This window comes from Chrysemys picta, chromosome 1, assembly GCF_011386835.1.
Source record: "Chrysemys picta bellii isolate R12L10 chromosome 1, ASM1138683v2, whole genome shotgun sequence".
Classification (NCBI taxonomy): domain Eukaryota; kingdom Metazoa; phylum Chordata; order Testudines; family Emydidae; genus Chrysemys; species Chrysemys picta.
Window position 1 is genome coordinate 87,559,906 of NC_088791.1, and position 23,802 is coordinate 87,583,707.

A 23,802-nucleotide genomic window follows, 5' to 3' on the forward strand; every position below is an offset into this window, starting at 1 on the left:
TGTAAAAGTGTTGATATTTCTTGGAACAAAAAGTTCCAAAAATTTTGATTTGGAAACTCTGAATCTTCTTTTTTATTGAGTTTGTGACAACATTAACATCATGGGAGTCCCATGTGGCACACCATGGTGCCCAGCCACATGGAGAAACGCAGTCCATCATGAGAAATATAGCCCTATAGGGGAGACGAGGGCATGAAGGATCTGGAACTACAACTTCCATGAAGCACTGTGGCAGCTCAGAGAAACACTGAGATTAATGTCGACCCAAAATGCAACATTTTGATTTTCTTAATGGAACATTTTGCCAAAATCAGTCTTTGCCTACAGAAAATTTTGATTTTGACAAAACTCGCAAAACCCAATGAGAAAGTGTTTTGTTTGAATTTTTTTGACAAGCCCAAAAAAACAGAAAGTATGTGTAGCTCTGCTAGATTTAAACCATTCCTCTCCTAGTCAGCGGAATTCTCTACAGCCCTCCTTTCAGCAGCTGCATCACTTACATCCTCGGTGCAGGGTTCTCCTCAGCCCTCCTTTTAGGTGCTGCCCTAGCAATCATTTATCCCTTACCTATATGGTTCTCTGCAGCCCTCCAAGGGGTTTCAGTCTTTCTGCCCTTGGTATAGGGTATCTCACAGCCTTCCTTCTAGGAATTGTGTCTGAATCCTGGCAAGCTCCCTTAACCTGCCACCATCCTTGCTCTGTATCAGGAGAAACTTCCTGTACTCCCTGCAGGTCTCCCTCACTGTATGAACACCTTATAGGAGGTCCCACCTTCAAGCTGCTGTCATGTGATCCTTGGTCACATGACTCAGGTACAGGCCAAAGCTTGATTGCTTAAGCCCTTGAGCTTTGTCACGATTTACAGCACCATGTACCATAAGTTCTGCTGACACAAATAAGAAGACGCTGCTCTACCAAATTCTGGTTATTCATAAACTGAGGACATTTTGGCTCAAAAATGTCATATCTGGCTTCTTAGTAACCATTAATTCTGAATTCTCCTTATTTGTGTGTGTGGGGGCGGGGAGTTGTAAGTAAAATCTCTCTTTGGCTGATTTTAATGTAACGGATAAGCAGGCACTGCTTGTTCTCTGTCTCATTTGATTTTACCTTTTGTGTACTGCAGGATCGAGAGACAAATCAGCAGGTTTCGAGGATGGTTACCTAGAAAGCCTATGAGACTGGACAAGGAGACACTGCCAGACCTGGAGGAGAATGACTGCTATACTGCCCCTTTCAGTCAGCAAAGGATCCATCAGTGAGTATTTTATGATTTAGTTTAAATGCAAGTCAAAAGTATACTACCAGATTAATCCTGACAAAGCCAAAGCTCAGTATGTATGTTTAGGAATAGATCCGTGTAGTTTCTCGCCATATCATGAGGGTCCATACAGACTACTGAAATCGCAAGAAGTCCATCTACATTTTGGAGGGCTTGTCGAAACAAACACTTCGTTTGTGGCAAGCTGGGGTATAAATCGACCCTGCATTAATGTCCTGCACATGGTCCCTGCTATTGCTCACTAAGGGTATGTCTGCACTGCAGTTAGACAGCCGCGGCTAGCCTGTGCCAGCCCAGGACTTGGGCTGCAAGGCCGTTTAATTGCAGTGTAGACTCCTGGGCTCGGGCTGGAATCTGGGCTCTAGGACCCTGTGAGGTGAGAGGGTCCCAGAGCTCGGGCTGCAGCCCTAGCTGGAATGTCTACACCGCAATTAAACAGCCCCACAGTCCAAGCCCTGTTGAGTGCACTAGGGAACTTGTAGTGCACGGCAGCAGGGTGTACATGAACACTTAGTGCATGCAAGCTAGTGCAGGGTACATTTATACCCCAGTTTGCTGCAAACTAAGTGTTCATGTAGACAAACCCTGAGTATTACACATCCAATCCAAAGTCCATGGAAATCAATAGAAAGATTCCCTTTGATTTCAGTGGACTTTCAATCAGGCCCCTAAGTAAGTAACTGACTACTCATGACAATTCCCATAATAACATCTAGGGCCAGATTTACAAAGGTATTTAGGTGCCTAAAGATGCAGGTAGGTGCCTGGTAGGATTTACAAAAGCACCTAACTCCCATTGAAAGTCACTAGTCACAAGCCCTTTCACACACACACACACACACACACACACACACACACACACACACACACACACACACACACACACACACACACACACACACACACACACACAGAGCCTTATTTTCTATACCTATTCAGAGAGTACCAAAAATATATCTGTTAGAGACTATAGTAACTGAGCCTGCATAGGAAACACAACAACCCCTTTCTTCTGTTTATTTAATGGCAAATAAAAGGTAAAGTGCAGCTGTGCTCTGAAAAGTGACCACATAGAATATGGCACCTTCTTACACAGCAGATCTATGCCCTGTACATACTCAAAGTCAGATCTGCTTACATCAGTGACCAAAATACATTTGTATTGCTTTTTATTCCTGGTATCACTGCAAAGCAAACACAGCTCTGGAAGAGAGCTGAGTTTTCTTTGTATGTTTGTTTTCATTATGCACCATCAAAAGAATTGTTTGCTAAATTCCAATTTCAGGGCCAATCAGTTATACCTGTGCAAATGCATGAAAAGCCATAGTATTGCACAGATGCCTCTTTGGGCATATGTTGGCCTGTAGAATGATGTATAAGAAGGAAAGAATCCAGGTTGATTTTTAGATGCCACGTTGAATTTTCAGGGCTGACAATAAAAAACAAACAAACCTTTTTATGCTTGTAAACTTAGTGGACTTAATATAGAAATAAGTGGCAACCATATAGTGCCATGTTTATACAGTCACTTTTCAAATAGAATCACGCTTTAAGTAACAGTGGCTGAAACAAATTATGAAGGATAGGAGAGCTCTTCGTGGACAATTTCAGTACTTGCAGTATGGAGGACAATAACCAGCAACTGGAGAAAAAAACACAAAGAATAGGCAGTACAGACCGAGATGCTAACAAAAAGGTAACTCTATAATGCTGACGAAGCTAAGACTAAGAGCCTGTAGGGGTTCCTGTGGCAGAGTGACACCTAACCTAGATGTCTTTGCTAAACACCTCACTCTGACTATACCATTAATTAAGATTTATATCGATGTATAAAATAGACCCATCTACTACACTGGACGTCTTTTGCATGTTTTAAAATAACAATACAACAAAAAACAAAAGCAGCAGCAAGCCCCCAGGGAAACTTGAATAAAACTCCACTCCTAAGAGAAATCAACAAGCAGGACTTTCTCCACCAAACCTCTACCCTGTAAACAATGACCACAGTCAGATCCTGTCAAGGCTGATTCCCCACTCTGGCACTTTGAGTATAGAAGGTGAGGACCCGCAAGGATTCTAAAAATTAATATTGGCCGCTCCAGACTTGTATTAAACTCCCAAGGTTACAGCTTCTCTCTGACCTTGGATGGGTAGATGCTGCCACCACCCATGTACAAAAACCACTTCAAGAACCCAGGAAGGCGCACTTGGGAATTCCTTCCTGTGGGGTACCCTTAAGCCCTTTCACACACACACACACAAACACACACACACACACATATACACACACACGGGGAAGAGCTGAGAAAGAAAACAAAGGAAATCAGCTGTTGCCACCAGCTAATTAAGCAACATGTGCACAAACCTCTTAGGACACAAAATCCAATTCTGTTCTTAAAAAAGGTAAATTTTATTAAAAACAAAAAGAAAATACATTTGGAAACTCAGGCTATTGCTAGATTTAAAAAAAACCCACGTACAAGAATTAAGCATCAAGAATAACCTTCTTGATGTCCAGCTTAAAGGTTACAAGCAAAACAAAAGCATTTGGGGTTAGCACAGAGGAGTCCACAAGCCATAAAGAAATAAACAGAGATAAACCTATCTGCTTCTTCCTAAAAAAGAACAGGAGTACTTGTGGCACCTTAGAGACTAACAAATTTATTAGAGCATAAGCTTTCATGGACTACAGCCCACTTCTTCGGATGTAGTCCACGAAAGCTTATGCTCTAATAAATTTGTTAGTCTCTAAGGTGCCACAAGTACTCCTGTTCTTTTTGCGGATACAGACTAACACTGCTGCTACTCTGAAACCTGCTTCTTCCTAGACATTTCCTGATCTACTTACATATCTGGGGTTTCAAATGAGTAGTTTCTAGGTATGCTTTGATGATTTTTCATACCTGGCCCAAGCTCTTACAGTGTAGCTGCAGCCCTGTCTCTGCTTCTCCCTGAGAACAACAGACAGACAGGCAAAGGGGAAGCTTTTTTTCCCAATTTTAAAAAATTCTAGCCTTCCCATTGGCTCTTTTGGTCAGGGGCCCACTCCCTTCCTTTTACCTATGCAGGGAGACTTTTTAACCCTTTACAGGAAAAGCAAGTAGAGAACAACTACTAAGAGAGATTTTATAGCTAACTAGCTGGCTGGGTTTCCATAAAAGGGAGCTGCCTCCCTCCTCTTTCATTTATCACAGACCCCAACCTCTTCAGACACCTGGGCAAAAAGCTGGCATTGCACCATGTCCTGAAAGACGAGAAATAAGTGGAGGGCTCCAGTAGAATTCCAACAAGAATGAAAACCAGGAAATATAGACCTTTAGAAGTAGTTCTTACATTAGTAGTAACTTTGCTTGAATTCAGGGCCTACAAGAAAGTTTTGTAGGAGGCCCGAGAGAGAAGAGATTTGGAGTATAGGCAAGAACATTCTTTCTTCCCTGACATGAGCCTTGCTCATGTCTGAGTTCCTAATTTGTGCATTTGATTAAATACAGTTTTAGGTTCATTAACATTATTATTGTTGCTTGGCACCTCATTTATATCTTTGTGCTCTTTGAAGCTTTTTCCCGGTAGACCTGACTGTTTTTCCCCTTGCTCTTTATTTAATCTTTTTTTTATGTTGTTACTGATATAATACTGAGCCAACCTGCACTCCTTTCCCCTGTGCATGCTGTGGCCTGACATGATTCTTGCACTCCCCCATTTCCTATCCTCTTTGTTGTTCCAGTTGATTCTTCCTCATTGGGCACTTTCTGAAATTGAATGAGTTGCTATTAAATATTCTGCTAGTGAAATGTGTGTTGGCTTTTTAATTTTCTGGGAATTTCATGCCATGTAGGTGAACGGGGTTTTTTTAGGTTCTTTTAAATAATTTTCTCATTGGCTGTAGAAAGCAAGTGTTGATCAATTGGAAATGTAAAGCTGAAAGGAAGTACTTTAGTAGTGTCAATGAAAAGCCAAGGAATTGTGTATGCAATTGAGTAAGAGATGCTCTCAGATTAAAAATCACATAATATAATACCAGAAAGTGCTTCTCACAATATGGTGTATTTGGAGATTTTCCTGGATTTAGGTCTAGTCTACATGGGGAAAAGTGTTGGAATAATTATGCCAGAATAAATGTTCACATGGGAAGTTATAGTGGTATAACTAGAGGGCTATAATTATACTGGTATAATTATGCCAGTAAATTTCCCCAGGTAGACAAACTCTTACTTAACTCACACATATATAGCTATGCACTGGCCAATACTTCCTGCCCATGATCTAGCAATGCACTTTCCTGTGTTTGCACTGGCGACATGCTGTTTGGTAATGTGTTGGAGCCTCTCACAGCACTGTCTGGATGCACTGGAGGCTGGAGATGTGTGAAAGTGGAAAGGTGAAACTGATACACTGGGTAAAGAAAAGAATGTGACAGATTCCAGACTGAGTGTTTTGAAACCTCCCCTTTCTACCTTAAGGAGCATTCACTGCTGTTGTACGTACGGGGTGGCACTCCTTACTGGGAGCTGTCCCAGCACTAGCTGGCTTACAGACTAGGAAGTATTTTGTTTAGCATAGTGCTACGGCTTCTCCGGGTATCATTATGGTAGCACCTAGGATTTGCCGGGAATCATAAGGGCAAAGAAGACAGTCCCAGCTCCAGAGAACTTACATTCTAGGTGTCAGTCTAGGGTTACCTGGTGTCCGGTTTTCAACCAGAACTCCCAGTCGAAAAGGGACCCTGGCGGCTAGGGTCAGCACCACCGACCAGGCCATTAAAAGTCCAGTTAGCGGCGCAGCAGGGATAAGGCAGGCTCTCTGCCTGCCTTGATTCCGTGCAACTCCTGGAAGCAGCAGCGTGTCCTCCCTCTGGCTCCTACACGTATGGGCAGCCAGGGGGCTCCGCACGCTGCCCCCGTCCCAAGCACCAGCTTTGCAGCTCCCATTGGCTGGGAACCACGGCCAATGGGAGCTGCAGGGGCGGCGCCTGTGGACGGGGCAGCGCAAAGAGCTGCCTGGCTGCGTCTATGCGTAGGAGATGGAAAGGGGAAATGTGGTTGCTTCTGGGAGCTGCTTGAGGTAAGCGCTGCCCAGACCTTTCACCCCTGAACCCCTCCCATACCCCATCCACCTGTCCCAGCCCTGATCCCCCTCCCGCCATCCAAACCACTCAATCCCAGGCCGGAGCCCCCTCCTGCACCCCAAACCCCTCAGCCCCACCCCAGAACCCGCACCCCGAGCCGGAGCCCTCACCCCCCCATGCCACAACCCCTGCCCCAGCTCTGATCCCCCTCCCACCCTCTGAACCCCTCATCCCCAGCCCAGAGCACCAAACCACGCATCCCCAGCCGGAGCCCTCAGTCCCCCTCCTCCCCAACCCTCTGCCCCAGCCCTGATCCCCTTCCTGCCCTCCGAACCCTTCGGTCCCAGCCTGGAGCCCCCTCCTGCACCCTGAACCCCTCATTTCTGGCCCCACCCCAGAACCCACACTTACACCCCAACCCCTTGCTTCAGCCCAGAGCCCCCTCCCATACTCTGAACCCCTCGGCTCCACCCCGGAGCCCCCTCCTGTACCCCAGTCTCCTCATCCCTGGCTCCACAACAAAGCCCACACCCCCAGCCAGAGCCCTCACCCCCTCTTGCATTCCAACTCACTGCCTCAGCCTGGAGCCTCCTCCCGCATCCTGAACTCCTCATTTCTGGCCCGACCCCGGAGTCCTCACCCCCTCCCACACCCCAACCCCCTGAACCAGCCCAGTGAAAATGAGCGAGTGAGTGAGGGTGGGGAGAGCGAGCAACAGAGGAAGGGGGGATGGATTGAGCAGGGGGCGGGGCAAGGGTGTTCTATTTTGTGCAAGCAGAAAGTTGGCAACCCTATGTCAGTTGGAATGTGAGCATGCACAGAAGAACAAAACAGACAAATGGGCTAGGAGTGGGAGGTAACAATAAAACAGAGTTGAGCAAAAAAGTGGAAGTCTTAGCTCACCACTTGCCTAACTAAGGGTACGTCTATACTTACCTCCGGGTCCGGCGGTAAGCAATCGATCTTCTGGGATCGATCCCGGAAGTGCTCGCCGTCGATGCCTGTACTTCTGCTCCGCGAGAGGAGTACGTGGAGTCGACGGGGGAGCCTGCCTGCCACGTGTGGACCCGCGGTAAGTTCGAACTAAGATACTTAGACTTTAGCTATGTTATTCACGTAGCTGAAGTTGCGTATCTTAGTTCGAAGTGGGGGGTTAGTGTGGACCAGCCCAAAGACTTCTGCTGTTCCGCTAAACCCTGTTTTATTGCTGTGTCATCCTCCCAACCCATCCCAACCTATTGCTCTATTTCTTTCACCTGCTAAGTCTTGTGTGGCACCTAAACTGTATGTTTTCTGGGGCAGGGAGCTCATTGGTGGTGCCCAAGAGATAAAAATATTACTTTGTTTATTTTTGGCTGGTTTATTTATCTGCCAAGACCTGACTTCCAGAATCTGTGATGTCAATGCTAAAGCTGATGATATAATTAACATCTAAAGCAGTGTAAACAGTGAAGCGAATGTACTAGTACAGGGGTCGGCAACCTTTGGCACACGGCTTGCCAGGGTAAGCAGGAAGCCACGGCCAGCATATCCCTCGGCCCACACCGCTTCCCACAGCCCCCGTTGGCCTGGAGTGGTGAACCGTGGCCAGTGGGAGCCGCTATCGGCCGAACCCGTGGACACAGCAGGTAAACAAACTGACCCGGCCCACCAGGGTGCTTACCCTGGCGAGCTGCGTGCCAGAGGTTGCCGACCCCTGTACTGGTAGCTCTTGACTCTAAAGTCATTGACATCATCAGCTGCTGCAGGAGAGACATGGAACCCTGAACTCATATCTTCAATTAAAAAGATGTACAGTTTCCTTGTAAAATCCATTAGTTTATATTATTTTAGTGGACACATTCTGTATTTAGAATATCTAGCATTTTTTTAAAGAAGCATTTCAGTTCACTTTTAAATTATGTAGATCATTACCCACCTGTCACGAGAAACGCAATCCAAAAGTTACTTATACAATTTCAAATATGAACACAAGAACTACAATTGTTGGTGTACTTTATCCATAAACCACTTTTTTACTTTTAGTTTGCTTGAGTCAAATGACTCCTTAAATTAATTATGTAGTATACTGGAGCAATTTACCCAGGGGCCAGGTGGATTCTCCATCACTGACCATTTTAAAATCGAGATTGGATGTTTTTCTAAAAGATGTGTTCTTGGAAGTATTTGTAGGAAGTTCTGTGGACTGTGTTATAGAGGAGGTCAGACTAGACAATCACAATGGTCTCTTCTGGCCTTGGAATCTATGAATCCATGAATATTTACTGTTTAGCTGAGGAGGGAGGAGCAAAACAGATATGGGGAGTTGAGGCGCAAACTTAATTGCTGGTCAGGGGGGGCTGGCAGATTTGGGGATGATAGACATCCCCCCACACGTGCTTTTTTCAGACCACTTTAAGTACAATGTGTAACTCCATTGACTTCAAGAGAGCTACTCCCCTTTATACCATTGTGAGAACAGAATCAGGAGATTTGTTCTGTTGGCTTTTTTTAAATGTTCATTATAAATTTCCCCAGAAAAAAAATCATTCATGAAGTATCAGGGATTGGTCAGTAAGAATTAATTATTTCTCTTTCATCTTGAAATACTATTATGTGTAGTGGTCTCTTGCCTAACTCTTCATAAGAATTCTTCAATATAATATACAATATTGATCATGATACATTCTGAGGTCAACAATGGCCTGTCCTAAGAAGCAGACCAAAGCTGAATTAACATTCAACCAGAATATTGTGTGGCATGCTGATAAACATATGCTTCCAAATCAGATTGGCAGAGGTTCAGCTGTCAATGTTATCAGCCTTTCACCATTAAATCTGTCATCAGATTTTTTTAATGAAAGAGAAAAAGTTACAAGCTAAAGTGAATTTAACATTCAGGTTTCAAACCTGGCAGGTCCTCAGATCCTCAAGTGACATTTTGGGAACAGAGAAATGAGCATTTATTGAAGTATTGGGGAGCAAGGAATGGAAAGCTACCATCTTAGAAATGTTATGGTAACTTAGCTTATTGTTTTTCAGTGCTAAGGTGTGCTAGATGAATTTTCACACTGTGTCTAGATGAGTCGCCTCAAGTAAATTTGCTAAAGTACTTGTACAAAACCGTATGTTCATCAGGGACAAATTCTGCCCTCACAAGTGAATGGGTTCTCCCATTATTTTCAATGGGAGTTATGCGTGTGCCCCCAGAGTAATAGTTGGCCAACTTGTTTCTGCTGGTAGGTGGTTTTAGTTGGTGGCAGAGGAAAAGGTTGACTGAGTGTTCAAAATGGGAGAAATTCACTCCACTTGCAAAAAGCCAGGTGCAGGTGCCACTTCAGCCTATGGCTTGGAATAGCAGCCATACCTCCACCACTCCTGTTGCACAGTGTACTGGCACAGATCTGCGGCCACCGCTATCCTCCCTTCCCTCCCCAGACCAATGGTAACGTTGACTTTCCATGCCAGCCTTGCAGTGGGAAAGGGCTCTGGGAAGGGGAAGACAGTGGGGAAAAGCTCTGGCAGCTCCCTGCTGCTTGGAGTCTTTCCCCACTGCAGGGAACAACTCCACCAGCTCCCCACTGCTGGAGCCCTCCCCCCACCACATGAAAAACTCTGGCAGCAGGGAAAGGCTCCTCCTGCTCCCCACGGCTGAAGCACTTCCCCCACTGTAGGGAAAGTGGTGAGCAGATGAGAGCTGCTGAATGCTTTCACACTCCATTGCTGCTGAAACCTTTCCCCACTCCCTTCCCCCATCATAGGCTTTCACTGACATATGTAGCTACCCACCACAGTTGTGTTTGCAGCCTGATTTTCTCTCTGCTGTGTCGCTACACATACCCTACAAGCTGCCGCCAGGGGTGTGCAGTGTAGACGTAGCCTCAGCATCCCCTCCAATGATTGAAGTTGTCTTTGTTCAGCTGATTCCTTACCCAACATGAGCTCCCAGTGCAACTCTGTGGCTAGACAGACTAACACAATCCTTGGATGCATAAACAAGGGAATATCAAATAGGAGCAGAGAGGTAATATTATCTCTTTTCGTGGCTGGACTGTCACAGGGCGACACTGGCTGTTTAAGAGGGAAGAGGCCAGTGTATCTGTGACTGGTCAGTTGACCCCCAGTTAAGCTTAAAAGAGGCCACCTGAAAGGAGGAGGTGCCTGGAGGAGGACAGAAAGGAGCAGGTGAGAGCTGCCTGAGAGGAGGTTGAAATAGTCAGGAGGGGCAGGTAAGAGCTGCCTGGGAGCAGAGAGGAGATGGATGGAGCAGCAGTGAGTTGCCCACAGGAAAGAGCTGCAGGAAACCATCAGGAGAGCAGTAACTGTGAGCTGCTGGAGATGAGTGCTGAGAAGCAGGGCATGGATCAGCATTCACATCGCACTCCCTGTCAGTACCCGGCCCACACTGGGGAAGCTAATGATTCAACCAGCGGACCAAACTTGGTGATGAATCCTGGTCATGTGCCACCGGAGGCATGTTGTGCATACACTAAGAAGTGCTGAGGAAGGAAAACTGTTGGGTGGACTGTCTAAGCTGGGGAGCCCTGCCAAGCTGCAGAAAGGCTCGTGCACAGTGGCCTTGAGGACTGAGGGGAAGAACCAGTGTGTGGTCACTGTAGGCAGGCCCCAGAGGCAAGGGGTTGACTCTGGAGAGAAGTCCCAAGGAGCATGAGGATTCAAAGGCAAGGAGGCCTTGGGAGTGTAACACTGCAGAGAGCCCTGCGGCTGAAGACCTGAATGGAGGGCTGTGGGAGGAGCCCCAGAACAAAGGGTTGGTCCTGGAGGGAGGTTCCCTGAGCATGAGTAGGATTCACAGGCAAAGAGGCCTGTGGGGAATGTAACGCTGCAGAGGCTCCTCTTGTGGGAGGCATGACTTGGGGCTACAAGAAAAGACCCATGAGAGAGAAGCAGGTCTTGGAACTCTAGGTAGGAGGCCTGAAGAGTGGGGGCCCTGGAACAGGGCCTGGAAGAACTGGAACAGAGTAGTTAATGACTCTCAGATGGTTGACCTGGGAATTCATAGATTCATAGATTCTAGGACTGGAAGGGACCTCGAGAGGTCATCGAGTCCAGTCCCCTGCCCCCATGGCAGGACCAAATACTGTCTAGACCATCCCTGGTAGACATTTATCTAACCTACTCTTAAATATCTCCAGAGATGGAGATTCCACAACCTCCCTAGGCAATTTATTCCAGTGTTTAACCACCCTGACAGTTAGGAACTTTTTCCTAATGTCCAACCTAAACCTCCCTTGCTGCAGTTTAAGCCCATTGCTTCTTGTTCTATCCTTAGAGGCTAAGGTGAACAAGTTTTCTCCCTCCTCCTTATGACATCCTTTTAGATACCTGAAAACTGCTATCATGTCCCCTCTCAGTCTTCTCTTTTCCAAACTAAACAAACCCAATTCTTTCAGCCTTCCTTCATAGGTCATGTTCTCAAGGCCTTTAATCATTCTTGTTGCTCTTCTCTGGACCCTCTCCAATTTCTCCACACCTTTCTTGAAATGCGGTGCCCAGAACTGGACACAATACTCCAGCTGAGGCCTAACCAGAGCAGAGTAGAGCGGAAGAATGACTTCTCGTGTCTTGCTCACAACACACCTGTTAATACATCCCAGAATCATGTTTGGTTTTTTTGCAACACATCACACTGTTGACTCATATTTAGCTTGTGGTCCACTATAACCCCTAGATCCCTTTCTGCCGTACTCCTTCCTAGACAGTCTCTTCCCATTCTGTATGTGTGAAACTGATTTTTTCTTCCTAAGTGGAGCACTTTGCATTTGTCTTTGTTAAACTTCATCCTGTTTAAGAATGATGATCCTGGAAGGTGATTGAAGAGCTGCTGCATTGTAACCTGGTTTTACTTTGTGGTTTTGAGAGGCACTGTTGTCACTGTGAGGGAGCTGCAGAGTATGGCACTTAGATGAATAAAAGGGTTTGACTTTGCCATGTGAGAAACAATATTCCTTTGGGTGGGCCAGATACAGGGGAAACTGAGGCAGATAAATGTATGTTGTGGCATGGCCTGCTGCAGGAGGGTGCCCAAGCAGGGGTCATTCAATGACGGGCACTGAAGAGACCACTGATGGAATACTTTGTCCAGTTTTGTTTAAAAGGATGTTGAAAAATTGGAGAGGGATTCAGAAAAGAGCTACAAAAATGATTTGAGGTTTGGGAAACCACTCTTAACAGTGTGTGACTTAAAGAGCTTAATATATTTAGCTTATTGAAGAAGGGTTAAGAGGCAACTAGTTCATGGTCTAAAAGTACCTACACAGGGAGAAGATACCTAATACTTCAGCACTCTTTAATCTAGCAGACTGAGAAATAATAAAATCCAATGGCTAGAAGTTGATTACAAAAATTCTACTGGAAAAAAGGTGCATGTTTTTGTAACCTCAGAGCAGCTTACCAAGGGATGTGATAGATTCTTCATCACTTGAACCTAAAATTGTTGGTCTCGATACAGGAATTTTTAGGAAGGTTCTCTGACCTTTCTAACGCAGGAGGTCAGACCAGATGATTATAATGGTCCCTCCATCCTTAAAATAAATGGACTTCTTCTCTACTGGTGTAAATCAGTGTTGCTCCAAGAATCTGGCCTTATGAATCCCTGAATAAACACTAGATGGCAATGCAGCAAAACACTTATAAATCCTGTCTCAGAAAAAATAAATACATAAAAATTGCATTTTGAAATAAGAATTTCACTCGGCCTTGGCTACACTGGCAATTCACAGCGCTGCACTTGCTGCGCTCAGGGGTGTGAAAAAACACCCCCCCCGAGCGCAGCGAGTGCAGCGCTGTAAAGCGCCGGTGTAATCAATGCCTGCAGCACTGCACGCTCTCTCGCAGCGCTGCAAGCTACTCCCCTCGGAGAGGTGGAGTACTTACAGCGCTGCGAGAGAGCTCTCGCAGCGCTGGCGGCGCGACTACACTCGCGCTTCACAGCGCTGCCACTGCAGCGCTGCCGCAGCAGCGCTGTGAATCCGCGAGTGTAGCCAAGGCCTTAATTATCATGCTCACTGGTCACACTCACTGTAGGTAAGGTTGTAAAACAGTTATCTGATCAGCCTGATTTTATATGCTTATAACTTTCTGAAATATTTACCTTTTTGAGCTGAAATTTTTCATGCTTGATTTCTGCCTGAAAGCCGTTCCTTATTTTCTTTCTTTCTTCTTGCTTCAAGTTCCCTTTGGCTGTATTTGAGTTCAGCAAGGGTGGAGAAACAAATCAACATTTTCCTATTTTTTTAAATTCTAGTTACACTTTTCATATGCAGGTCTGCAGCAAAAATATGGCTAAAGTCTGAAGCTTGAAACTTGGTGTGGACATACTCTTCATTGGTGGTGGGTTCACCAGGTGACAGGCACTTTAGAAACACCTGGATGGATAGATTATTTCTGTCACAGTTCAGGGCAATGGCACCTGTATTTCTCCTCAATGGTACAGCAAGGGCACCCACACTTGGCTTCCAGCTCCCCGCCTGTCACCTCTCTTGGATAGAGAGATGCATGTCTTCCATTTCTGACTAGGGCATTGCATTCTCAGGCTGAACAGTTCCCTTTTCTCCACTGTGTAATTCCCAGCACAGAGAGGTTGCCTTAAGACACCTGATTGTTTTCTCTTCAGAAATGGATAACAGTGTAATTGCTACAAATATAAGTTACCACCCAGTTCTTTCTAAGCGAGCCTACTTCATTCTTAAGGTACAAAGCATTAAGGAGAAAACATAAAAAACAATAAAAGAACCTACGCACATGCTAATAAGTTTACTGGAGTTCATCCCAACTCTTACATGGGCTCTGGCAAGTGGTGTCTTTTAATACCCCACCATAGGTGTGACTACAATTTTTGCAGTGTAGCCTAAGCTTTTATTCTGAAGGCATATCTCACTGTGTGCATCATAAAACTGTCAGTACTGAAAGCATCCAAACCTCCTCCTCCTTTCCAAGTAGCAATAATGGGGAAGGGGGAATCTCCGTACTAAAGGGAAAGTGCTCTATTCAGGCAAGGTTAGGAGTTTTTTAGAAGTCTGGGAAGGAAAAGGGAAAAGATAGAAAATAATAATCTGGCCACTAGGTGTCCCTGTCCTCCAGTGGCTGTGGTTCGTAAAGGGTCTTTTTGTGCAGCCAATAATTTTTCTGAAGACTGCTGGCTATGGGAATGTTCACTGCACAAGATCTGAAATAATGTTTCATTCAGAGATCACAGTACTTCATTGTTATTACATTAGATCTTAGTTATTTTTTTTAAATGAATTGCTGCTCAGCTGGGAATGGGAACTATATTAATTAGTTGTGAATTTCTAACTCTACATCCTAGTTAGGAAAATGCTCGAAATTGTTGCATAGAGATTTCAAACTGTGTGTCAGGATTTTTTCCTTTCCCCTTATTTCAAAGAAAAATATGGAAACAATTTGACTTCTCGTTAGAGATTTATTTACCATATAATCAGGCTCCAGGCACCAGCCGACCAAGCACATGCTTGGGGCGGCACCTTGTAAGGGGCGGCCAATCTTGGGGTGGCGGGGCAGCGCTCGCGGGTTTTTTTGTTTGTTTTGTTTCGGCGTAGCGGCGCTCGGGGATATTTTTTTTGGTTCGGCAGGGCGGCGCTCGGGGTTTTTTGTTGTTCTTGTTTTTGGTTCAGCGGGGCAGCGCTGGGTTTTTTGTTTTGGTTTGGTTTTGGTTCGGCGGGGCGACACTGGTGGAGTGTTTTTGTTTTTGTTTTGGCGAGGCGGCGATTGGGGGGTTGGTTTTGGTTCAGCGGAGCGGTGCTGGGGGGGGTTGTTATGGCGGGGCGGGTTTTTGTTGTTGTTTTTTGTTGTTGTTGTTGTTTTTTCTTGGGGCGGCAAAAAAGTTAGAGCCGGCCCTGCATATAATTGGATAAAACACTAAAAAAAGTAAATGGAACATAGTTCCACGTGCAACCATACCACCTCAGGCTGAGGAGGGCTGTGCTGGGACAGTATCTAGATAGCTTAAAATTTTGTAATTGTTTGCAGTGGGTTGTGGCTGTATAAGTCCTAGGATATGAGAGAGACAAGGTAGGAGAGGTCATATTTCTCTTATTGGACCAACTTCTGTTAGTGGAAGAGACAAGCTTTCAAGCTTCACAAAGCTCTTTTTTATGTATGGGGAAGGTAACCAGGTTGTCTAAGCTAAACACAAGTTGGGACAGATTGTTAAGCATTAGGGGTTCACGCTTGCTGTAGGAGACCACTTAAAATGAAGTATGTAATTAAGGGTTATTAGGCAGTGGGGCGTGTTACAAATTATTGTAATGAGCCATAAAACCAGTGTCTCTGGTAAGTCCATGTTTTTCAGTGTTTAAAATAGTTATGAACTTAAGTTCCCAAGCTCATCTTTTGAAGGTGTTGTGCAGGTTTACTTTGAGGACTGAGAGGTCAAATGTGGAGCGAAGGACCTCCCGCCGAATTGCCGCCGCAGATCGCGATCACGGCTTTTTTTTTTTTTTTTTTGGCTGCTTGGGGCGGCCAAAACCCTGGAGCCGGCCCTGCATCTATGGTAGCAAGAATGGTGTTCTAGGGGAAGTTGTTAATGTTTTGAACTGTTTTAGAGGAAACTGGCCCTTTGTGTGGTGTCTGGTTTGAGGATGGTTTCTATGAGTCCTGATATTCCTTCAGTAAGAGTGCGTGCCTGTGTGAGTTCCCTTGTGTGTCTTGGGAAGCACATAGAAAGTCCCTGGGGTAGGTTCATGCGGGGGAGGGAAGGGAGGTTGTAGAATTTTTCTTGTAGTTGTTTGGGGAAGGATTTGAAAGTATATTTTGAATTCCTGTGTTGGGGGGGCAGCTTTGAGTTCTTTATTGTAGGTTTTGTCAGAGAGCTGTCTGGGCCTTTTTGACATTGTCATCATGACTAAGATCTATGATGGCATCCTGTTTGTCTGCTGGTTTGATCACTGTCTGATCTGTGTTTCAGGGACTGTATATTCTCTAGGTGGTACAGAGATTGTGGTGGAAGTAATGTTTGTTGAAGACTCACAGTCAATTTTCTACCCTAAAGCAATTAATGTAATGATCCTAGGTGTGGTTCTGTCTGCTGGGGGTATCCAGTCAGATTATTCTTTTTTCTTATGACTGTTGGCGGGGATGTGATAGTTGTGGGTGGTGTCATCTTAGTTGTGAAAGAGTTCCTTGGGGTGAAGTTGGTAGAAGAATTATTTTAAGTTCTCCACTGCAAGTAACTAGTTAGTAGGGGTATATTTTCAGGGACAGTGGAGGGAAGGCCCTTTCCCCGTAATAAGGGAAAGCTTGTCCCCTTAATATACAGTTTCCTTAGTTACGATTACTAGCTCACAGTCTAAGAGCTGAATGTCTGCAGCTTCCATTGCCTTTAATGGAAATTGTGGATGCTCAGCATCTCTTAGATTCAGGCCATCTGACTAGAGCTGCTAGTCTTTATCTACTAATGGAATGTGTTTAGATTCCACTCTGGTTAGCATCATTGGTTTGACTTGAATACCTAATGCTTGGGGTGCCCTGCCAAAGAACAGCTGGTAAATGCAGGCACTTTAGTTCAGTAACCAGGTCTTGGAGTGTTTAAATTTTAAATTGTTTGTCTCTTTGTTAATCGAAAATATCCGGTTCTTTGTTTCCCCAAATAAGTTTAAAAATAAATTAAAGTAAGAAAGGAACAAAATCTGCCCCCAGGTACCTGCACAGAACTTCCATTGAGTGAGAGAAGAATTTGACCCCAAAGTATTTGCACAGTGGAAGTTTGCAACCTGAAAAGTTCCCAAAACAGAATGTATCAAAAGGAATTAATTGGGTGCTTTGCTCCATAGCTGCCTTTGCATTAGTTTGAGGCCATTCTTTAGATGACAGTTGGCTTTATTGCCTTTATTCTGCCTTGTTAGCTGTGGCAAGATAGTTTGATATCTCCAGATCCGAGCCTAATTAAGAAAACTACCAATTTCATTTCAAAGCAACTAACCTTCTTTTGTGCCATGTAATGTAACAAATACAAGAGCAATATATTTCAGCTGTATGACATTTTCAAAAATGGGCTTTAATTAAGGACTGGAATCTTTGCTCATCTGGATAGTCCCATTAACTTCAGTTGGAGTCTGCATATGAGCAAGGACTACACACAGGGTATGGCTGGTAGGATCAGGCTAATGGATTTAAACTCTGTGGGCATGGACGGCGGTTATAAGAGCCAAGGGGAGGCTAAGCCTCCCCAAACAGGATGTGATGCCCCTCCCTTTGGAGCGGTGCCGGGCTGCTGCCTTTGGAGCACTGCTGCCAAAAGGCAGCAGCCTGAGATATGGCCTCACCACGCTCCACCCAAGGCCCCACTCCCATTCATTCTTTTCCCCCATGACCACACCCATGCTGCTCCTCTTCCCATCCTCCCTCTGCCACTTCCCCAGAGGCCCTCCTGCCCATGCCTCTCCACCCCCTCTCCTGATGCCCCCCTACCTGCTGGGGGCAGAGAAGCACAAGTGGCAGATAGGGGAGCCTCAGGGGAAGGGGATGAGTGGTACGAGTAGCGGGAGGGGGCCAAGTGGGAGCCCCACCAGGGGCAGAGCGGGGGGGGGGATTCAGGGGGGAGGAGACTGAGCAAGGGCAGGGCCACAGTGTGGAGCAGGGGAGTGGGGCTATGGTCTGGGCGGCGGTGCTCCCCCTACTTCTAGGAAGCTTCAGGTGCTTACAACCAGCATCCCCAAATGCACGAGTCACACACTGCCCATGTCTGTGGGGCAGAGATCTTGGCTCCATGCATGTCTATAAAATACCTAGCATACTACACAAATAATGTTAATTTTTAAATATATATATTTTTATACAATGAAAAAGCTAATCAGTTTGACTACAACTAGAAGTGACCCAAAAGTTTATCTCAAATTTATAACAAACCTACCCTGAAGTTTTAATGAAGATCAAAAAAATTCAGTATGTTGAATAATCATAGTCAGGACTGCAAGAACAGAAGTGCTGAACAAATGCTGTTCTCTAGGCATTTATAATGCATCTGAAGGCAGAAGGTTCTAGAAATCTCTCAGGAGAGCTTAATCTTATGCCATTTTCAGCTTAGTGAAGTTGGATAAGTTGAATGGATGCTTATTCAGACCAAATCTTGGAACTTTGTGAGGTTTACCCATCATGAATTGAAACGTGTAGTATGAGGCACTTCAGAGAGCATACTGGAAACTCCTTTCATATTTCAGCTCTAGCTCCATCCCTAAATGTTGTTCATAAAACAATCTTTACATTTATTGTAAAGATACCAGTTCACCACTCAAATCAACAGACTAGCCATCCAAGAAGACCTATCTAGTACAAAAACTTGGGGACAGGTTCTATGCTGCACCTCACAAGAGGAGCAGCCCAGAAAGCATAGTACACGAGAAAGCGAGCAGAGCTGGCTTTAAACCACTTTTGTGCTGCCTAAATTCTAGGCTGAGTGGGGTCCGGTGTGGTCCCTGATACAAATTAGAAGAGCCCAGGGAGTGCTCTAATTACAGCAGTCTTTACCTGCGTGTCATTGAGGCCATGTCACAGCTCAAAACAGTCCAGAATTTTCATAGCACTCAGCTTTATGAAGACTCCTCATTTCTGAGACGCACCCTCCATCTCTATGCATCTGCTGTGGGTTATGTGGGAGGACAACATAGAGCAATAAGGCTAGGTACTATGTAGGCCTGATTCTGTTCCTGCCATGAGGAAATTTTCTCCTGGATGGTTGTGGAGCCTTTATAGCTCCTATATGCCACTGGAGTAATATATGAGGGAGTTTCAGAGTAGCAGCCGTGTTAGTCTGTATCCGCAAAAAGAACAGGAGTACTTGTGGCACCTTAGAGACTAACAAATTTATTAGAGCATAAGCTTTCGTGGACTACAGCCCACTTCTTCGGATGCATATGCATATGGCTGTAGTCCACGAAAGCTTATGCTCTAATAAATTTGTTAGTCTCTAAGGTGCCACAAGTACTCCTGTTCTTTATATGAGGGAGTGAGAACCTAGTTCTGCTATAGGTTAGTATTCACAGCAGCATAGATCCCAACCACCCAAAATCAAAATCTGTGGTGTGTACTTTTTAAACTGAGTGACACAGGCTCAGAATAAGATAAACAATAGAATATAGCGAAGAAATAGAACAGTAAAAAACCTGAAATTATGGGAGGTTTTCTGTAATCAGAACAGTATCAGTTACAGCTTGACTAAATGGACTGAGGTACATGTGTGGTATAACTCCAATTGTCTTAGTGGAATCACTGTACCTTAGGGATGAAGCCAGCTCCATGTCTTTTCAGAAACTATTTTCAGGAATGTTGGACTATTACAATTAGGAAATAGGGCTAGGTACAGCAAATCACCTTCAAATAGGTGTGAGAGTGTATGTGTGTGTTGTGTACAGTAGTAGGCAAAAGGAATCTCTGAAAGGCAAGTGCCAGAGACACATGGGCTGCATTTTAAGAGGGTGACACAAATTCTATGGAAGAGGGACAGAGAGAACACAATAGGTTCAACAAATCATAGAGAAGATTTCTGAATGCCTTAAAAATCGCTTTATTAGAGCCGATACTATTTTGAAATTGTTTTCCCAAGCAGAGTTGTTGGGAGCAATTGACTGAGACCCGTGGTATTTCAGAGAACCCCCATAGTGTTGATTTAGGGTAAATAATACGCCACATATTGTTCAATGACTCTGCTAGCATGTCTTTTCCTGCACTTGGTACAGGGATAGACTGGGTGACCTGTTAGATTTGTTCCATTTCTAACCTCTACCATTCTAGTCCCTGTGAAATTTAGTATCTTTCCCTGGTGTCACCAACATACACATTCAGATTGATTCAGCCAGCTCTGGAAAAGACAGGATTCTGCTAGATGATCAGCATTTCAGTATGTCTATGGAATTTTCATTTGTTTTTCCTTCTCCACTCTCAGCAAGATAGATCAATAATCTTAATGCTACAGTTACTAAATTTTAAAATAAATGCAAGGAGCTAAAGTAAGGCGTCCTTTGGAGCAAATAGTAGTTCGGCTCCTTTGCATATTCCACCAACATTCAGTTCTGTATCTTTTATACATCTTAGCCCATGTCTACACTGCACACCTTACAATGGCATAGCCGTGCCACTACAGCTGCGCCATTGTAAGGCACTCAGTGTAACCACTCTTTGTCATCAGCTCTCCCGGTGACGAAATAAAACCACCCCCATCAAGGCACGATAGCTTCGGTGGCAGGAAAGCATCTCCCACTGACAAAGCGCTATCCACACCGGTGCTTTTCGTCATTAAAACTTTGTCATTCAGGGGGGTATTTTTTCACACCCCTGAGTGACAAAAGTTTTAAAAATAGAAGTGCAGTGTAGACATAGCCTTGTTGTTGGACAGTCATCATCATATGACATAGAAATGGTTATAGAGAGAGCAGCTTTCAGTGTGCTTGCGCAGCCATTTAGGAACAATCTACAGTTGTATCACTATGTATGGTCATATTCATAGTTTCTGTGCAAAATAATTTCACACCTGCAAGGAAAATGTACAAACCTTTTTGCTGTGTTATCTGGGAAACTGGTAGAATGAACCCAGAGAAGGAATGTAAGCCTCTCAATGCAGGAGCTCAAGGTTAAGTTCAAGTGCAACTTGCGGTGTGAGTTGGTCTCAAAAGTGATTGCCAGGGTGACTAATATTCACTGCTACCCAGAAAGGGAGGCCTTGGAGAAGGAAGTGAGGTGGACATCAAATAGAAAAAATGAAAAAAATTGTTGAAATATTTTTTAAAAACCCACAAATCGGCTTTACATGTGTCTTTGAGCTGATGTCTGTTATAGAACATGACAAATTAGCTGTGGCATGATGCCAGAGTTTAGGATACTGCAGTGAGAAGCAGAACGATTCTGCTGACTCATGTTGGTTTATGCTAGAAGCCAGATGAGGGGGGCTCATTCACTCCAATCCAAGCTGTAAAGGGTTTGTGTGTCCCTTTGAGGAGGGGCAGAGAGAACTTGCACCTGAGGCCAGAAAGATGAAACCTCAAAACAAGCCAAGCTCGGGTTGAGACTGAAGTTTTATTATCATTTAACAATAACGGCAAATCCCAGGAAGTGGTAAATTTGAACAATAAGGGTTTGTCTTCACTGCTCACTGGGTTTGTGCTACAGCACTAAAAACAGCAGTGTAGAAGTTCTAGCACGGGTAGAGCTGGGGCTCTCATGCCCCCTCCCTGCCAGCTCCAGCCTGAGCCTGAAGGTCTCAACAGCTGTTTTTAGCTCTGTAGTGCGAGCCCAAGTCTGTGGACCCAGGCTCTGAGACTCGCTGCTGCCGTTTTTAATACACCGTGTAGACCTACCCACTCAGGCTAGGCTAACTTGAGAGGAGTTAACTTGAGTGTAAATAACTCTGTAGCGAAGACATGTTCTTAGCAGTTCAGGTGCAAAATCTGTGTGTGGATATGTGCTCACTTGTGATGTGGAGAGAGCAGTGTGAGAACTTTCCCTATTCACAAATCTTATTATGTTGTGGAAAATAGAAGGGACATTTGTATTGGTTGGTGAATTTCAAAAGATTTGGTGTTTCCATTTAGATAAGCACCCAAAAAGGTAGGTGTTTATCCAACCCCTTGGATATGGAGGTCTTACACAAGCTTTCTCATGAGATTTCAGGACTCTGTTTTTGTTTGGACCAGAAGTACTTTGAGGACAGCTTTTTTCATGGCATTCTAACATTTCTGCTTCTGGTCCAAAGCAGAATCTGGAAGTAAAAAGGGCAAGTGAATAAAAATGAAATATAATGGACAGCAGAATTAACCAAACTTTTTTTGAACTTCAGAAAAGCTTTGATTTTGGTTCAGCTCAAGTTTTGGAAGAAAGATCAGGGAGAGTGTCTGTAGTCCCTGATAATTTTCTCCCATCCCTGTAAAGTAGTATTGTAGTTGTACACTGTGTGGGAGAGACAGGAAAAACACAAAGTTTGCCCAGGATACAGAAGAGTGGAAAAGGCATCAGTCCATTAAAGCAAGAGTAAAAAATATCAAAACCTGCCATGTTAGGTCTGTAAAAGGCATGAAGGGCAGCCAGTAGTAAGCCAGGACTAAAGAAGCTCCACAGAGACAAATCTCACATTAGTGAGATTGGTGACTGAGGAAAAGTTAATAGCATTCCAGCACTGAAAAAGCAAACAGGTTTCCCTCCTCATCAATGATTGAGAAGTGAAGTAAGTCAGAAACACCACACTTGAGGGCTGGACTCATGCAAATTCTACTCCTAGTAGGAACACCCAGGAGGCAGAAAAGAAAAGATTTTAAAAGCCACTAGGGCTGCTCATGCTATGAGAGCACTAAATGGGATCTGATGAAGATCCTGGGAGAAATGCTGCCCCGGTTGAAGGCAGTGTGAGTTTAGGAATTGCCTTCAGTGGGACCAGGATTTCATCATTTTTGTATTGTTAAAATAGTTGAAAGTAAAGTGGGTTGGTTTTTTTAAGGTGCCAGCAAGCATCACAAAGGGAAATAACCTAAACTGAGGCCCAGGAAACTTCTATAAGCAGGGGTAATAGAGAGAGGTATGGGCTGGTGTACCACTCTTATGTACCATAATATTTTGTTTAATGTCTTTAGTTTGGGGATTTTTCTGTATGTCTTGGAAGCAGGATACTAGAACCCTCCGGAGCAAATTGTATGTGGTGCGGAAGACCTAAAATACAGTAAGAACTTTTTGGCAGGAGAAAGCCAGGACATGGGGATTTCACACAGCCCTGCACAATAGGGAGCTATTTTCCTGACTGCTTTTCCCATATGAACATGGAGGGGGAAATGACCATGTTGGGTCTGTGACTAGTGGATCCTCTCTGAAGAGGGTATATTTGCTTGGCCAAAACCCTGTGGGGGAAAAACATTGAGCCCCAACTCCTGTACCCTGCAGCAGGGGCGCTGACCTGGCTACATGCTGGATCTACTATTCTGGTTATTTCTGTTCCTTTAGAGTTGTTTCTGATCCCATGCTCTGAGTCCACTCTGCATTCCTGTGAGCTGATCTCTCTAGGAAATCTGTATGATTGTACCTGCTCATTCACTCATCAACTCATTCACTTTCCCACTACCTCACTAGCGGGCGCGGGGGGAAGCATGTTGAAAAATGGGAGTCTTTCCATTGACTTCAATGGGATTTTGATCCAGTTCAAAGGGCCAGATTTTGAAAGGTAGGTCCCAGGGCTGTCCCTACCAATTATGGTGCCCTACGCACAGGGTGAAAGTAATTTAAAAGACTTAGCGGTACGCCGGAGTCCTGAGCGGAGTCCTGGGCCCTTTAAATCACCGCCGAAGAAGCCAGTCTGGTTCGGCACGGCATACTGGCTCTTGCCGGTACGCCATACCAGACCATACCGGCTTACTTTCACCTCTGCCTACACAGCTGGAGCACCTGCTCCCTTTTCCCCCATCCCCCGCCCCGCGAAGGGTGTGGGTTGTGCTCAAGGTCTGCGGGACCGGCAGCAGGAAGCGGA

The 23,802-nt window shown here is 44.9% G+C and overlaps 1 protein-coding gene across 5 annotated transcripts in view; it reads left to right on the top strand.

Moving 5' to 3' along the window:
* The window catches only part of ANO4 (anoctamin 4), a 269,643-nt gene that overhangs the window by 155,016 nt on the left and 90,825 nt on the right, over nt 1-23,802 (top strand). For all 5 annotated transcript variants that reach the window (XM_008178773.4, XM_065561354.1, XM_008178774.4 and 2 more), the window contains one exon: nt 1,127-1,258. In XM_008178773.4, the coding sequence (XP_008176995.2) occupies nt 1,127-1,258 (132 nt within the window). The remainder of the gene's footprint in view (nt 1-1,126; nt 1,259-23,802) is intronic.